The 17,349-nt window shown below is 54.8% G+C and overlaps 1 protein-coding gene across 1 annotated transcript; it reads left to right on the top strand.

The window, feature by feature from the left end:
* Window positions 1–639: 639 nt before the first annotated feature.
* On the top strand, window positions 640–16,887 carry EFHD1 (EF-hand domain family member D1). Its single transcript, XM_050308444.1, has 4 exons — window positions 640–997; window positions 8,248–8,395; window positions 14,121–14,255; window positions 15,256–16,887. Exons 1-4 carry the CDS (start codon window positions 714–716, stop codon window positions 15,388–15,390), a joined length of 702 nt encoding a protein of 233 aa, XP_050164401.1. The 5' UTR covers window positions 640–713; the 3' UTR covers window positions 15,391–16,887.
* Window positions 16,888–17,349: the final 462 nt, after the last annotated feature.

Genomic DNA, 17,349 nt, shown 5'->3' with positions numbered 1-17,349 from the left:
ACAGCGGCGTGCTGGGAAGAGGCCGTTTGCCTTCCATTCTCTGGAGAAGGAGGGGGAGCGCGGGGCTGAGCTGAGCTTTGTCCTGGTTAATTTTAGACCAAGGAGATAAGAGGAGGCGCATGGCGGAGCTTAAGGGGTCTCTGTGCCTCGGCGCGGGGCAGGCCCGGCCTCCGCCGTCCCTGCAGTAGCTCCCGGGGAGCTCACGGGGTCCCGCTGCTCCCCCCGGCCGCGGGGACTCCCGGCCGGGCCGGGGGCTGGTCTCGCCCCCGGGACGGAGCGATACAGACAGTGTTGTGCGGTGGAACGTGGCTTGTGCACCCCGCGGCCAGCGCAGCGCCCTGGTGCGGGCTGCAGGGGTGCCTGGACGGGTCCCTGTCCTTTGGGAGGCAGCCCATGTGGCGGAGGGTTCCCCACATAATGATGTGGGGACATAGCCTATGCGGGTTACCGGAGTGGAGGCGACTGCTGCGTGGGAGGGGCACACGTGAGAGATCGGTCATGTGCGGGACACCCCCGAGCGCAGCACTAAAACCTCGGCACGGGATCCACCGCGCCTCCTTAAGCGCCCGCCCCGGCCCGGCCTCCCTCCGCCCCGGCCCGCCCCGTCCCGCCCCGCTCCCTCCAAGTGAGGGAATAAAGTTGCGGGCCGGGCCAAGCGGGCCCGGCCGGAGTAGAGCGGGGCGGCAGCGCGGCTGCTGGCGCAGCGCCGGGCCATGGCCTCGGAGGAGCTGGCGCAGAAGCTGCAGCGGCGGCTGCAGCTGGAGGCGAGCGGGGCGGCAGTGGAGGGCGAGGCGGAGGCGGCCCCGGGCGCGGCGGCGGAGGAGCGGAGCTGCCTGACGGCCAGCGCGGGCGCGGAGCTCAGCGCCAAGCTGTGCCGCCGGCACGACATCAACGAGGGCGCGGCGCAGCCCCGCCGGGCCGCCGTCTTCAACCCCTACACCGAGTTCAAGGAGTTCAGCCGCCGGCAGATCAAGGACATGGAGCGCATGTTCCGGCTGTGAGTGGGGCGGGGGGTCCGGGGTTCTGCCTTTGCCCGCAGCCCCTCCCGTCTCCGGCCCCGGGGACACATCTGGAGAGGGGCTGCCCGCTCCCGGCCGCGGGCTCGCCGTTCTCCGCGGTTTTGCGGTCGGGCTGGAGGAAGCCGCGGCGGGTTCCCAGCGCCATCTGATCCCCAGATTGTCCCTGTGCTTTGCGGGGGGGTCGGAGGGTTCACCCGGGGCTCAGCCCTGTGTTTGGTTCACGGCTTCTGCTCTACGTGGGCTTGGGACGGTGGCTGTTTGTGGTGGCACCCATGAGCTGCGGCTTTGGGGGACGCTCTGGGTGGGACGGGGGGCTGCGACAGCACAGGGGCTGCTGCCTCACACCCGAGGGCACCGGATGGGTCTGTGTCCCGGGGCCCAGCAGAGGCACTGGACATTTATCTGCAACAACTGCGGCCCTGAATACCCCTAGCAACTCTGCTGGCTCTGCCTGGCAGTGTCCTCGCTCTTTACACAGTCCTGTCTGCCAGGCTTGGTGCTCCCTCCCGTGCACCCAAACAAAGCTTCAGCTTCCTCTTTCTTCCCCCTTCCTGGGGACTAGGCTGGGGTTCTTCTCCTGGCAGGAAGGTTTGTGTTAAAGTCAAGCTGCTACTGCAACAGAGAGAGCTGCTTCTCTAAGCAGAAAGGCTTGGCCCTCCCTGGGGCCATGCTCCTGCCCCTTATCTCTCCTCCAGACCCGTCCTGGCTCCTGCAGTTGGGCTGTGCCTGGGTACCTTTGATTGTCTATGCTCGGGTTTCCCTCCAGCACCACAAACCTGGGCTTCTGGGGGCCAGTGTCCTCCCAGCCCCCAGAGAGGGGTCAGACAGGCTGCCAGACTGGGGGTGAGCTGCTGCTGGGCATGAGGGGGGCAGGATTATGGCAGCTGCCACAGCAAAGTGCAAAGATGTACTTAAGCTTACGGAGGTGACTGCAGTGGGCTTTGTAACTTGTCAGGTCCTTATTTTCGTATCTGAAAGCTGCCTTGGGCACTTGGGATTATTGTGAGGAGCCCAAGAGGCTGGTTGAATGCTGCCAGCTTCCAGCACTGTGGGCTGTTGCTGTGCCCAGCCGGGGCTGTTGCCGCAGGAGACCAGGTGGTGAGCTTTTGTGAGCTTACTGGAGTTCGGAGTTCTTTGTTGCACAGGCAGCGTTGTGTTGGCAGCTGGTGCGGGAAGGGAGGTGGTCCAGACCAGACTGCTGCTCCACTCTGTCCTGTGTCCCTTTTGGCTGTGCTTGAAGGGGATCCCACTCTGTAGAGGCTGAGCCGTGGTGCTGTGAGGACTGGAGGACAAACAATGCTGGCAGCTGCAGTGCCCAGAAGCTGCGGGCGAGAGGCTGGAGCAGGCAGTGGCACTGCCTCAAGAGGGAAAAGGAAAGGAACAGCGGTGGTTTGGGGAAATAAAGAGTGGAAGAGCTGAATTGCAGCTGAATTTTTCAACAATGAGCTCATTAAACACCAGCCTGGTAAGCGGGAAAAACCTAGGCTTTGCAGTTGAATGCTAATCAGCTGGTCAATGTAGCTGGAAAGCATTGCATGCCCTGTGAGGACTACGGCAGCTGAGTGGTGGCTGCTCCTGCCAAAAGGGGAAGAAGGTGGGCTGTGTGCTTCCCTCTTGTGCTTCCCAGACTGGCAGATGGAAAAACCCATCCTGGTGTTCACTCTGTTACAGGCACCTGAGGTTTGCAGTGGCAGAGGATCTGGTCTTTGCTCCATCTGCTGCCAGTGACCTTTTTCAAGTGTTGGCTGACACCACGTGCTTCATGAGGAGAGGAAATGTTCCCCTTAATTCCTGTCAATCAGAGCTTGAGTTAATGTGATTAAGGCTTTTATTCTCTGTATGGCTTATTGGCCCTGGCCACCACAACCCAGGGTCTTTCTTACATCCCTGTCTCAAAGGCTTATTTTTCTCCTTTAGTATCTTCTCACTGCCATGGGATGCCAGGTTTCCATTAGGAGACTTCCTATCCAAAAAATGTTTCTTGTCAGTTTAGTGGAACTTGTAAATCTGTAGTTCAGACTAAACTTGAGCCTATGGGTCCTGTGCATGGTGGGGACTGGGTCATGGTGCTCCAGCGAGAAGGAGGTCCTGGTGAAAGCAGCTGCTGTGGTGCCTGTCAGGGCATCCCATGGTATGGATGGATGGTAGCTGTGACTGCCCTGTGACAGGGTGGAAGCAAAGGCCTTGTCTGAACATGGGACTTCCCAAATTCCAGTGCTCCATCTGGGTGCTGTGTGCTGCTGGCTGTGCCAGGGGCATTTTTCCAAAGCAGAAACGATGCTCCTTGCTCCTGCTACCATGGACGGACTTACTTTTCCCCTGCTCTTGTCCAAGCCTCTTCTTGTCAGCATCCCCCCAGAGATGGGGTGCAGGTGTCTGCTGGGGTGCTGGGTGCAGGCAGCTCTCAAGGTGGGTATTTTTTTGGCAGAGGGACTGGGAAGTCTGCAGCTCAGGCTAATTATAATGCGACCTAGTTAGCTGCCTATTCTGACAATGTGTGGGGACTGATAACCTCTCTTTCCTGAGTCTTTTGAGCGAACTCTCAGGACCTCTGGAGTCTCAGAGCTCCCCTTGGTGCCATCCTTGTCCAGGGAAATAACAGAGGGGAGTGTGAAAGCCAGGCAGGGAGGCTGTGTCTGGCAGTAATGACCTTTACGAGAGACCTCGGGGGAGGAGAACAGGCACCGGCTTCATTTGTGGAGTGCGAGGGAGTGGAGAAATTCCAGTCTTGCTATTGCTTTGTGTTTAGGGAATTTCATGTGTAGCCCACGTGTTACACAAGTGCCTTGTGTCTGGAGGGTGGGAGGGGCTGTGATGTCCCCTTGCCCTCTGGAGCCGCTTTGCTGGGTGCCCCTGGCTTTGCCTGCAGCGGGTCTGCTCTCCCCAAACCTGTCTGTGCTTGGGGTGAGGGGCTGCCTCTGGTCTGGGACCAGCTCCCTGTGGAGCCCCAGTGGTCAGAGCCTGTTCTTGGCCCCACCCTCGTATGGAGGAATTGTTTCCAAAGCTTTCAGGAAGAGAATAGGGTATTCCATTTGGAAGGGACCAACAATGATCACATCTAGTTCAACTGCCTGACTGCTTCATGGCTGACCAAAAGTTAATCCTTGTTATTCAGGGCATTGTCCAAATGTCTTTCAAACGCTGACAGGCTTGGGGCATCGACCACCTTTCTAGGAATCCTGTTCCAGGGTCTCACGGCCCTCTCAAGTTGAAAGAAATGCTTTCTTAGGTCCAGTCTGATCTTCTGAGGAACCAGTGTTGAACCATTCCCATTGACCCTATCACTGGATGTCAGGGAGAAGAGATCAGCACCTCCCTCTCCATGTAAGGTGAAACACAATGCTCAGAGGGAATAAAGTGCTACTTAGAAAGGATTTTGAAATATTTAAGAGGATATTATCATTACTTGAACATCTTTATTTGAACTGCTTTATTTCAAAACCTGTCTTAGGCCATTGCAGCATGCAAGAACTGCAGATCAAAGTACAGGTGCCTGTAGCGTGTGGAGCAAGCTCAGGTGCAGCAAACAGGTACAGGGAGGGCAGGTTTTCTTTCCAGCTTTTCTCAAGAAATGTGAATGTTTAGAAACTGCTTTTGGATCCTTCAGGATTTGGTATTTCTCATTCAGCTGTCACTTTTTTTGTTACTTGGGTTTTTACAGGCAGCTGGAAGGTGACTGCAGAGTCATTACAGGTGATGCAGTCCTTGGCATCTCCTTTCTCTTCCCTTCCCAATCCCTCTTTCCTCTGAGGTGACCCCCTATCTATGCTGTGTGGCCCCAGTGCAGTGCTTGTACTTGGGCAGTAATTGTGTGTAATACACTTCCTGCTCTTAAGCAGGTCTGTTCAGCAAGCATTCCCTCCTTCCTTCCCCGCGCCTTTGGCTCCTGCTTTCCACTCCCAACCAGGCACGCTCTGCAGTCCGGGTGGAAGTGAGCCAGTGTGGGAATCTGGGCGCATCCTCATTGCAGCAGCTCTTGGCAGCCGCTGCCCGTGTCCCCGTGTCCCCCGTGGGCCCTGGCACTCGCTGTGTGCTCGGGGCTGCCGCGGCTCCCGTGCCGTGTGTGCTCGGAGCTGCCCCGGCTGTCCCTGACCCGGGGGGGAACCTACCATGGCCACGGGCACCAACCTGTGCTGGAGCTGCCTGTCTGTGACTAGAGAGGTCTGTGCCTGTTGGCACAAGATTCCCTCTCTAATGCCTGACATCCCCCGGGTGAGGCTTGGCTCGTGCCCGAAGGAAGCAGAGCTGTGGTGTCACAGGAGGACAGCGGGGAGGGCAGGGCTAGTGCTGTTTGCTCTGCTGCTCCTGGAGTGCAGGATGGGACGGTTCCCCAGGGTGCAGGGTGTGTTTGAGGACTAAATTTACCCCGCTGCCCTCCTCCAGCTCTGCCCATGAGGGCTGATGGGTGTCAGTCACCGGGACAGGGCTGTGCTGCAGGCGTGTGTGTGAGCGGTATTGGGGGCTGGCTGAGCCCAGGACCCTGAAAGGGGATTTCAAAAAGCAGACAGTGGATTTTTATGAACTCCCAAAAGGCAGGCAGTGGGGTCTTTGGGAGGGGTCAGGTGTGCCAGGAGTACCAGCTGACCACCAAGGTGCAGTCTGGGTCCTGCCCCATTGTGTCGGATGCCTGTGGCTGCTGTGGGGAATGAATTGCTCGTCTCATGCCCTATAAATATGCCTCTCCCTAAATAGTCTGGCTGTGCAGCAGCCAGAGTGGCTGTACCCAGGTCCTAAAATACTTGGGCTGTTTTCAGTGGCGAGGGGGGTGGGGAGGGAATGCAGCAGTTTGCCGGGTGCTGCCGATGGGTTTCAGTGTCCCTCTGTGTGCCTGTCCCCGAGTGCAGGGGACTGGTAACCTGATTTTTGGGAGCATCTCAGCACCAGCTGTGCTCCGGCCCAGCCTGCTCAACACCCATTGTGTGGCTGGTACAGTGTGCTGCTCTGCCACGGCCTGCTGCTGGCAAGACCCCATTTCTCACAATCCTGGCTTTGTGCTGCCTCTCTGCAGGGATGACGAGCCCTGAAGCTGTGCCCCATGCTTAACCCTTTCAGGGCAGCAGCCCCTGGGCCACTGTTCGCCTGCAGGTCATGTCCATAACAGCAGGGTGAGATGAGCACAGCAGGCACAGGCTGGGCTTGTGCCCTCCCGCCTTCACCTTGATAACCCAAAGCTTCTCTGTGGGGCCAGGCAGTGTCCCAACCCCACATGGGCAGCCCTTGGAAGGGATCTTGCTGTTATTTTGCTTCTGCACCCAGCCAAAGGGCAGCATGAGTTTGCTGGGCCCCCAAAAACCCAGCCTCAAATGCCTCTTTGCCACTATACCCTTTGCTGCTCTGTCTAATCCAAGGTGCTGTGTCCCCAACCACCTTACACCAGAGAAAGGACCCCACACCCTTTTTTCCAAACTTGAAAGAAAAGCAAATTGACAATTAAATACTGCACTTATTATGCTTCCGTGACATCCTGGAAGTGCATCTCAGTGCTGGGCTGGGTAATGCTGTGATTGGGTGCCTTAATTAGCTGTCACCTTCCTCGCTGTGAAAAACGCGCTGCATTCCTTGCTGCGATGTCTCAGATCTGTGACCTGCTTTCTGCTCTGATGTTTCTCTCCTAGTTTTTCAGAAAGCTGTCCAGCCTAGTGGGCTCCTGGGTTTGCTGGGTGCAGAGAGTGCAGGCCAGTTGGCAGCACGGGCTGTGTGCCAACCTGGTCTGGGGGTGATGTCCCTGTCATTTGGGGTCTCTTGGTCCTGGGACCCTTGGAAACAAAGAGGCACAGAGAGTGTGAAAACTGGTTGTGGAGGGAGTGGGACTCTGCAGAGTCGTGGATGCCCTAGTTTGGGTAATAGCATGCTGTGCCTGTGCCCCTGAAGGCAGGGGCAGAGCTCTTGGCTGAGCCCTGCCTGCACCTGCCATCAGTTTGTTGGGCCTGCCTTTGCCACAGCTTCCTCTGTGGCTGGGAGGCTTCTCTGCTGGAAAGGGCTCTCTTCCAGGGAAACCACAACTGTGCACATCTCTGTCTGGGATGGCTGCAGCCCTCATCTCTTTGGAAGGGAGCTTACAGTCAATGAAAGATGAGGAGTGGGAGGACTTGACTGGCTGCTACCCACTGGAAAGCTTTAGTGTCGTGCCTGGGGCTTCCTTGCTGCATGGTTGAAAAGCTCTAAGGCTGTCAGGGTTGGGGTGGTGGCCGGGGGGCAGTGGCAGGCTGTGTGCCAGGGCTGAGCCCAGCTTGGCAGACCCTGCCCCACCCTCTCATGTGGGCCCCCAGCTCTGTGGTGAGGGCAGGATCAGGATGAGAGGGCTGTTGAGGGGCTGTGTGATAGCAGAGGGCCCATCCCTCCAGCCTTTGGACTCTGACAGCCAGCCATGGCCCAGGGAGGTGTGAAGTGCTGGCTGCTGGGTGGGCCGGATGCTGTACCCACACCCACAGCAGATGTCGGAGGGCTTGGTGCATGGTCCCAGGCTGTGCACAGCAGGTCACTCGCTACCTCCCCGTCCCTAAAGCACTCCCCCTTGCTTCCTCTTCCTGCAAAGAGTCCTTGTAGTCCCCCATCCTCCATTGGGAGTGTGGTCCTGCTCCAGTTCTGTTCCTGGAGGTGGGCACTGGTTTCCAGTGGTGCAGCCCTGGCACTGGCTGGGTTTGCTCTGCTGCCATGGGCCTGCCTTTCTGCTCTGCCTGGGGACAGAATGAGCAGCTGCCCCCAAGCAAGGTGCTTCTGTAGTACAGAAGTGTTCTGGAGAGGAGAGATCTTAACAGCTAGAGGGAGTGTGTTTGGCTTACAGAGAAAGATTGCTTTTGGAGGAGAGGTTCTGGTTGGTCTCTGCTCCCTGTTTCTCCTTGAAACGAGCAGGAGGCCTGGCAGCAGCTGGCTCTGGCATGCCTCTGCCTCCTCACACTGGTGCATGGTGTAAGCTACGTGCAAATAACCTTTGTGCTGGACAGGCAGGTGGGTGAAATGGAAACCCCACTGAGATTAGCTGAGTTCGTCCATGTTCCCTCTGCGTGGGTGGTTTGATCTGAGCTCCCCTGAGCACGTCTTCCTCTGGTGAGACAGCTCTGAAAGCTGCCGGCTACTTCCCTAAGCTTAATATATCTCAGCACTGACTGTGTCAGCTTCCCCTCTCTCCCGAGCCACACAGGGACTTTATCCATTTACACGGTTCCTCTTCTGGGAAGATGGATATGGGGATGATGTTGACTGACCTGCTCGCCTTTGCACCCCACAGGTATGACTCAGGAAGGGATGGATACATTGACCTGATGGAGCTGAAGCTGATGATGGAAAAGTTGGGAGCGCCACAGACCCACCTGGGGCTGAAGAACATGATCAAGGAGGTGGATGAAGACTTTGATGGGAAACTCAGTTTCCGTGAGGTGAGGAGCCAGGGAGGTGGCTGTGGGGCAGGGGGAGGAGGCAGCCAGGCCCAGTGCCCTGGCTGTAGGTAGCCCTCTCCCCTCTATTTTTCCAGCTGTGGAGTGCAATGGAGAAGCCAGAGAGCTTTCCCCTGCAAAGGGTACATTGTCAACCTCCATCTCTACGTGGCAGTACTAGGACCTGATGCCAAAGCTCTCCAACCTCCCTGCTGCCTTTGGGAGCACATTTGAGCCTTGTTGCAGCTGCACAGGAGTGCTCACAGAGCTCCCTGCCGTAGCTGGAGGGGGTGTGTCCCTTCAGTCCCAAGGTGTCATTGCTGGGCTCCTGTGGCACAGCAGCTCAGGCCTCATTTCGGGTGCAGGGCAGGGGCTCTGCTCATGGCAGCTGGACTCAGGGGTATGAGAGGCTCTGCTCCAGTTTCTCTTGGGTCCCTCCCTGCATCACACAGGGACCAGCCATGACAGGCTGGGCAAGGGGTGGTCCCCTCCCTGCAGCAAGGAGTGAACATGGGATGCAGCAGTTTGGTGCTGCACGCTGGCTCAGCAGGGACACACCTCAACAGGCCTGTCTGACACCACAGCTGGGAGCAGGATGGGCAGGCCAGGATCCTGTGCCAGGCAGAGGAAGAGAGGGAATTTGAGCAGTTACCTGCATGCACTCAGGGGTACCATAATTATCTCAGCAGGAAGGGGGAACCCAGGCACCAAAGCCTCCTGTGTGACCATCTCCTCCTCCCAGATGTCAACCACTGGCTCAGTCAGAAGTGGACGTCACTGTGGTTTGAATTAACCCACAGCCCCTTAGGCAGCAGCAGGGCCAGTGCTGCTTGTGTGTGCCCTGGGTGTGAGGGCTGTGCTGCTGTCCCTGTGTGGGCCCTGAGCAGCTCGGCTCCCTTGTTTCTGCAGGAGCTGTGCTCTCACTGTGCCACCTCTGAGGTGGGGGTTTGCTGGTGGAGATGAGGTGCAGAGCTCTGCACAGCTCAGGACAGCTGTGGAAGTGCCAAGAGCTTTGGCAGTGCCTGGGAGGGGGGCTGGGGCCCATGACCAGCCAGGCTGGTTGGGGCCTGAAGGATGATTGGCAGCTCCACAGAGCTGCTGCACCGTCTCTCTGTGCTGGCACATCACACCATCTCCCCCTGCTTTCATGTCCCAAGGGTTTTGTTGCATTTCTTTCACTTCGAAAGGGCAGCAGGAGAGGACAGAGGCCAAAGATTGTGTTATGGAGACCAGCTCTTAAAGAGAAAGGCAAAGACATGCAAATCTGGGAAGTGAGAGCCTGTCACTGAGCTCTGTGCAGGGAGGCAGATGTGTCTGGTCAGAGGTGAACTGGGGGTAGCAAAGAATCCAGTGGAGCAGGAAGATCACCATGCTATGGCCCCAGGTCACTGATTGCCAAATCACTGTGTGGGCTGAGGAGCCCTCTGTCTCTAGGTGCCTCCTGGGCCACCCTTCACCCTGGGTGAGGAGCTGGGGACAGCCTCCAGGCTTGCTGCAGGGGCTCTCTCCTGTGGGAGAGAAATGCCTTTATCCTCAGGGCTCTGAAAGATGCCATGGTGCCCTGGCACCAGTGGCACAGCACGAGTGGCAGAGCAGCTCCTCTTCTACTGCCACCTGTTTGGAGCACAGCCCCTGCCTGGCCCCTGGCACAGGCAGGGCTGCCTGTGCTGCCAGCCCCTGGCACAGACACACGGCAGCTGGTGCTGTGGAGCTTCTTGCCAGATGCAAAAAGCCAGTCAAGCAAATGCTTGAGTAGCCCGTGGGTTGGAATGAGGAGCATCCCTGGCAGAGCTCTGGGGACAAATTACATAGCAGCTTTGGCACATACCCAAAGTTTCCTGTGGCAGAGAGGAGCAGGATGCTTCTTGCCTTTTTGCAGATGTGCCCTGTCTCACTACTCTGTTTGGGCAGAGGGCTGGCAGGGAGACAGATTTCCTGGTGGGGGAGGAGGCCTGAACCATCCCATGGGCCTGTCCTGCTCTGTTTGTCATTGGTGGTGATGAGTAAGCATGTGGAGGTTGACTAAGCTGAGTTGGGGCACTCGGACAACATGAGGAGGAACCTGGTTTAAATGAGTGTCTGAACAGAGCAGGGTGGAACTTGGGCACTGGAGGGCTCCTGGCTGCCTCCAGAGAATATCAAGTCCTAACAAGACACTCTTCTAGTGGCCTGCCAGAGAATGGGTCGGGTCCTCTTTCACTTGCAATAGGTCACCTTTTTCTGCTGCCTTGAGTAGTGTCCTCCCATCCCAGTTAAGCTGTTGCCTGGCAGGGAGGCTCATGTGGCTCTGACTTGCTGCTGACGAGCTGCTGGCCCTGCTTAGCAAAGCTGCCTCCTACAACTGACCTTTGAGCATCCACCAATGCATCAACAATTAACTGCACAAGACTCCCTCCGTGACTCAAGCAAGAAATTTAGGCTTAAAAAGATTAGGTACAGTGGGGGGAAAAAGCCTACACCTCTGCCTCTAGTTCTGTCACCACCACAGGAAACCAGTTAATTGCTGTAATAGTAATGCCTAATTGTAGCTGCTATCTTGAACCCACAGAAATCCACCCTCTGTCCCCCACATCAGCTGAATGCTGACCCCCATGACATGTTTGCTCCCAGAGTTGGTGCAAACCACAGCTACTTTTCTGGCAAGCTGTTATTGCAGGGCTGCTGCTGCCCATCAGTCCAAACCTTCCCTTGCACAGTGGCCAGCCTGGCACTGGCGGGGAGGTCTTGGCTCATGAAGGGTATGAGAGCAGATACAACTCGTGAGGTCAGTGGGTTAGAAGGTGTGGGTCGTGTTGTCCTCTTTGAGAGCACAGCTTTAAAAGGTACCAATGTTACTCACCTTTGCTTCTCTGTTGACACTTCATGAGGCTTCGCTGCCCATGGAGTGTCCTGGGCCTAGCAAGGGGGTGAGATGGGCTGGGAGCAGGAGCTGAATGCAGATTGCTGGTGTTCTCTCCTTAGTGAGAAGCAATGCTTTGAGGGTAGGTAGCTGGTGAGGTGAGCTGCAGGCTGTGTGCTGGCATGAGGAGAGGTTGCTGCTGAGCTCTTGTGGAAACCAGCATGATGCCCCTTGGTCCACCCTGCAGGATCCTTGGGACTGACCCTGTGTCCACCCCAGCTGGTGGCTCAGTCCCAGGTTTTCTTTAACTCAGCCCCCCTTCAGGGCCATGGCAGCCCGTATCTAGAGGGTTGCTGCCCCATGCCTTATTTGCAGGGTGATTCATGCTTACTTGTACTCATGACCCAGTCCCTCCCCAGGTGACAGCTGTACCAGACCTCAGGATTGTGCTGCCTCCACTGCTCTATTCCAGTGCCAGGAAGTGGGACTTGCAGGGTGGAGCAGAAACTGTGAGGAGGAACCATGACTAATTGCAGCCAAGCTGCCAGCCCTCTGTGTCACCGTGCCGCTGGTGGCGGAGGGGAACTCGCCAGAGCCCGGCAGATCTGAGCAGAGGGAGAGGATGTCTTGGGGGAGAGTTGAGTTTTTTCCAAGCAGGATGTTTTGCCCGTTCAGCAGAGCACCATTTAGTTTCTTATCCATACGTATTGGGTTTCTGTGGCCAAGTTTTGGGAGCAGAGGGGCTCCAGGGGTGGGTTTTGGGAGCAGCTGCCAGAAGCTTCTCCCATGTCCAGCAGAGCCAATTCCAGCGGCTGCAGGACAGACCCGCTGCTGGCCATGGCTGAGCCCAGAGGAGATGATGGGAACCACTCTGTGATAACATACTTAAGAAGGAAAAGAAGTTATTGCACAGGTGTAACTGTGTCCAGGAAAGAGCAGAGTTAGAGTATGGGAGAGGAACAGCTCTGCAGCCCCCCAGGGCAGTGCAGAAGGAGGGGCAGGAGATGCTCCAGGCCCTGAGATTCCATGGGGAGGCAGCTGTGCCCCTACAGCCCATGGAGGGCTGTGGGGGATGCCTGAAAGGGGGATGTGAGCCCATGGGAAGCCTGTGCTGGAGCAGGATCCTGGTAGGGACCTGCAGACCTAAGGGGAGAGGAGCTCACATGGGTCTCCAACTCCTCTCCCTGAGCAGGGACAGAAACAACTTGGGATGAACTGACCATAACCCCTCTTCCCATCTCCCTGTACTGCTGGTGGTGGCAGGGAGGTAGAACTCAGCAAGGAGGGAGGGGTGGGGGAAAGGTGTTTTTTAAGATTTTACTTCTCATTATCCTGCTCTGATTTTGTTAGTAATAAATTCAATTAATATCTCTAAGTTGAGTCTGTTTTGGCCATGACAGTATTTTGGTGAGTGATCTCTCCTCATCCTTGTCTGAACTCCTGAACCTTTGTTACATGTTCTCTCTCCTGTCCCAAGGAGGGGCGATAGAGTGGCTTTGGTGGGTGCCTGGGTCCCACTCAGCCAGGGTCAGCCCACGACAATGTGTTTGGAGGGGTAAAAGTTCCCTGCAAGCCCAGCTGCTCTGGCTGCCCCGCGCTGAGCACTCACGGGTTACAAGGCGGTCCGTCAAGCAATGCCTGGTGACGCTGCCTCTTCGAGAGGCCAGTGCTGCTGTCATCCCCCCACCCTTCCCCAGGGGAGCCCTTCCCAAACTCTTGCATCCCCAGCAGCTCCTGCGAGCAGCTGTAGCAGGGAGTGCCGTAGGGCTGGCTCGGTGTCCGGGACTCTGCTGCCCTCTCCGGGACATGTCTGGCTCTCCGCGGGGAGCAGCGCAGTGCCCAGCCTGGCAGTCCGAGGAGCTCAGCACTAGAGGTGTTTGATGTTTCTGTGCAAGTGGATTTCAGGGCAAGGCTGCCTGGTACCTGCAGCCGTCTGGCCTGGGCTGAAGTGGCGCAGCTTTGTTGCTTATCCTCCTTTTGTACGTGCTTGTCCTTGTCTCTCTGTGCTGTTCCAAGCACTGAGACACCTCCTGGGGTGGCCGAGAATAGCAGGGAGTTACAGGACCTCTCCGAGTACACACAGAGCTTCCACATCTTAACCTGGGTTTCGGGTGGAAAGTGGTGCAGATGTCTTTGTTTTTAAGCAGGCACGTTTTGTTCCTTCTGTAAAAACACAAACCAAAAGTGTGCTTCTATGCAGTGAAATAAGGCTCTTTTTTTGTTTGTTTCCTTTTGTAATTCACTTCCCAATATACACTCTGCTGCAGTGACTGGATTTGTTAAATGTCTGTGGTCTGGTGCAGGACAGAGGTTTCACACCAAGCTGGTTTGTGGACACTTGTTCAGGCCCCTCTGTCACAAGGGCACACACACACTTGGGCTGCTGTTGTGTCTCACAGGAGTGCACTAGTGCGTCTGTTCAGGGAGCCTGGGGTGAACCAGAGATGCCTTTGCCTGCTTTTATTGTCATGGGATATGATCTGAGTCCCCAGAATGCTGGGGAAGCTGGTGGGGGGCTTGTGAATACACCATTAGAGTGTGGGGACATAAAGAGCTGTGTCTGAGCCCACCCTATGGTTGTACTGGGTGGGTGCAGAGGTGCCCTCCTTCCTCTGGCCACATAGCAGCCTAGGCTTGGTAGGAGCTGTGCTTTACCAGGGCTTTGATTCCCAGGAAACCTTCATTTCCTGTGAGATTCCTACTGCTTTTAGTCTGTAACAGGGCTGTGTACAGGAGCACAAGTTCCATGGTGCCACTTGGTTTATACAGACCTGATTTCCTTTGCTCAGAAATACGAATTCCAGCCCCCTGCAGGTGACTGTGCTGTTGGTATTTTAAGTTGCCTGAGCCTCAGTGAAAAACTGGAATGTTTCCTCTCTCTCTCGGTAGTTCCTGCTGATTTTCCACAAAGCTGCAGCTGGGGAGCTCGAGGAGGACAGCGGCCTGTTGACTCTTGCGAAGCTCTCGGAGATAGATGTATCAATTGAGGGAGTCAAAGGAGCCAAGAACTTCTTTGAAGCTAAGGTATGGTGTGGCACAGAGGGACAGGGGAAAACTCAGCTGCAGCTTTTCCCTTCCCTATTTTGGTGGGCTCTGGTGGATCAGTCAGCACTAGGACAGTGCAGTGCAGTGCAGTGTCTGTGCTCTGGGTCTTACCCTGGTGGAGCTGACTGGCCAAGCTGTGTCCCTGGGAGCTCTGAGGGACTGGCTGGATGAGTGCTTTTAAAGACAAAAGTGTCCTGAAATCTAATGCAATAGGGACAGAGTTTGCCATTTTGCAAAGCCTCCCTCTAGCAGAACACTCCGAGTTCGGTGGTGAATGGAGTGTTTTGGAGTATAGGATTTCAGACATCTCTTTCTCGAGCAGCTTTCTGTAACCTTTGGAATCAAAATTATTCTGCAGGGTCCTGGGGTTGGCAGAAAGAGCTCTGCACCATTCGAAGCTGACAAAGCACCCTTTTTGAAAGCTCTCTTGGAGAGAAAATAATCCTGCTTGTTTATATAAGGAGTTTTTTCCCAGGAGCATAACACAGCTATTGCACAGCAGATGTACTGAGATGAAAGCTGGAAAAATAGCCAGCAAGTAAACAATGTCTCTTTGATCTGCAGATTATCCATGGTGTAGTCTGATGTTCTCAGATTTGGCTGTGATTCAGAGCTGTTTTCTGCAGTAGTTTCTCCCTCTGTATACTCACAACCTAAGCTCTGCTGCCTGCTTACAGAAATCAAGTACATGACCCAGTGCTGAGGGTATTGTGTTGATCACTGCTTAGTGACTATTAGTAAATGACCTTTCTCTTGTTGATTTTAAAGCCAAGCAAGCTCACAGGTATTGGGTGTAAATACAATTTACAAATTACACTGCAGCATAACTCATACGTGACCCATCCTGACAGAGCGTCCCAGCAAGCCCTGGGAGGTGCAGCAAACACTCCTGTGTTGCTCATCTGGGCGTAGCTCGGGCTCTGGCTCTCCCTCTGATGCAAGGCTTGACACTCATTCATTTTCTCTCTCCCTCACAAAGGCCCAAGCCCTCTCCTCAGCCAGTAAGTTTGAGGCAGAGATAAAAGCCGAGCAGGATGAGCGGAAGCGGGAAGAGGAGGAAAGGAAGCACCGCCGAGCAGCTTTCAGGGAGTTAAAGTCGGCATTTACCCAGTAACCAACCAGCCCATATGCACTCTGAGATTGCACAGGACTTGGTACGTTCCCCACATCAGGGCTCTACCTGGAGAGAACTGCTTGGATCCTGCCTAAAAGTCACCACAGCTTCGCTAGCCTTCCTCTCCTGAAGATCCTCCTGAGTTTCCAAGGGCACAACTCTTGCAGTTACTATGCATTCATAACGCTGTGAATAGTAGGAGATGTATGTGCTGTTTGCTCTGAGCTGCCAGGAGCTCATCACCCTGGAGCAGAAACAGCAGGTAGCAAATCATGGGTGAGCACTGACAAGCGTCATGTTTGCCTACTTCGTTCTTCCCTACATGTCCCTTTGCTCTTAATCCTGTATTAGTTCATTCCTTGCTTACAGGCAAGTAGTGAGGTCTTGTGTAAATCAGGGTGTACAAAGTACAGCTTGTCTCCCTGTACATTTGTACTGCTGTTGGGTGTTGTCACCCTTCTTCCTCAAAGCCCCGTGCCACAGGCACTGTGAAAACACTGTGAAGAGAGAAAGGTAGTTACTAGGGACATGGATCAAACTCACTAGCATTTCCTGTAGCATCTTCTGCCACCCAGCATGTTGGAGAGTCTTCCAGTTTTTCTTCTCAGAAGTGCCATAGTAACAACCCCTTCCATAAGAGGCGAGGTTTTCCAAGGCTCCAAAGGGAGGAAGCTGGCTCTCTGCAAGGCCGAATAGAAAATTGAGTGGCCTGACCATTTCTCTTCTGTCACATTCCAGCACACGTAGGGTACTGTATGGCTTCACTGTATTTTCCAGCCTTAGGCAGCTGTATCTGTTTTTAAGGGGTATTGCCAGCTGGACAATACAATTGGATGGCCCACTGGGGTTTTCTATTTGGAAGTTCGCTCATAGCGTTAATCGTGAAGGTGACACTGTTTGATTTGATTAGAGCCACGACACAGGACACCAGCACATCATCCTGAGCAATCCCTGCTCAGAGAGCAGCAAAGGCAGCACGCAGAGCTGAGCTGAGTTCCGAGGGCTTGTACGACACCATTGGACATCTGCTTTTGCAGACACAGGGACCTTGCCCACAGCTGTCAAGATGCCCACTGCTTGTCTGGGTATACACACTGCAGGTCAGCAGCTGTGCTCCTAGAGAGGCCGCTCTCGAGACAGGGATTTGCTTAAACTCTGCCTCTGCTCTTGCCCCACTTCGTGCATTTTTATTTCTTCTTTCCAGAATGAAACTCACCTGTTGTCTTTTCACTTGTCTGTTTTGCTTCTTAAACTGTGAGCACTAAACTGTGAGCGTGGAATAATAAATAGAAAAACCTCTACTCTTTAATGTCAGGTGAAAGAATTGCTAAAGAATTAAACTGTGTATATATCTTCACAGATTATATTTTATAAATCACGCTTTTTAGGTAAATATTTATAATTAAATGTTTTTATACTTTACAACAAAGCAGATAATTTCATCTTCAATTATTTCTCCTTTTGCTGAAATGTACAAATAAAGCATTGTTATCTCCAGTCTTGGCTGTGGTTTATTTCAGGTCCTGCATGTACTGATTTGTTCACAAATTACAGTAGTGATCCTCAAAGCTGGGCATCCTGACTCGGATCCGTGGGGGGAGTGTTCAGCCCCTTCTTGGTAGTGCTTCCCCTTGTGCTCAGCAGTTCTGGTGTGGAAAGCCCTAATGTTTGCGATTCCTCAGAAAGGGCCATAGGTCTGTAAATATTTGAAATAGTGCCCACTGCTCAGTGTTGACACCTGAAGGTTGTCAGCCTTTCCTTATTGTAAAATCGGCTCAGCCCCGGTGCTGTCCCAGCTGGGAGCTGGGCAGGTTGCTTCGGCTGCATTTCCCTTTGCATTTCCTCTCTCTGCCTTTAGAAAGAAAATACGTGGACACCTGAAAATGTGTGCAAGCATCTCCTTGGCACTGTTGCCGATCTGCTAAACTCTGCTGGCACGGCCGGACTGGGTAGGGGCTC

The sequence above is a fragment of the Myiozetetes cayanensis genome, unplaced genomic scaffold, assembly GCF_022539395.1.
Source record: "Myiozetetes cayanensis isolate MyiCay16 unplaced genomic scaffold, myiCay2020 scf13, whole genome shotgun sequence".
Lineage (NCBI taxonomy): Eukaryota > Metazoa > Chordata > Aves > Passeriformes > Tyrannidae > Myiozetetes > Myiozetetes cayanensis.
This window is presented reverse-complemented; position numbering and strand designations above follow the sequence as displayed.

Excerpts from the sequence above, each read along its gene's own strand:
- EFHD1 (XM_050308444.1), top strand. The coding sequence starts at position 714 with ATGGCCTCGGAGGAGCTGGCGCAGAAGCTGCAGCGGCGGCTGCAGCTG. Across the intron at positions 998-8,247 it reads ATGGAGCGCATGTTCCGGCT|GTATGACTCAGGAAGGGATG; the intron begins GTGAGTGGGGCG and ends TGCACCCCACAG. Across the intron at positions 8,396-14,120 it reads GGAAACTCAGTTTCCGTGAG|TTCCTGCTGATTTTCCACAA; the intron begins GTGAGGAGCCAG and ends CTCTCTCGGTAG.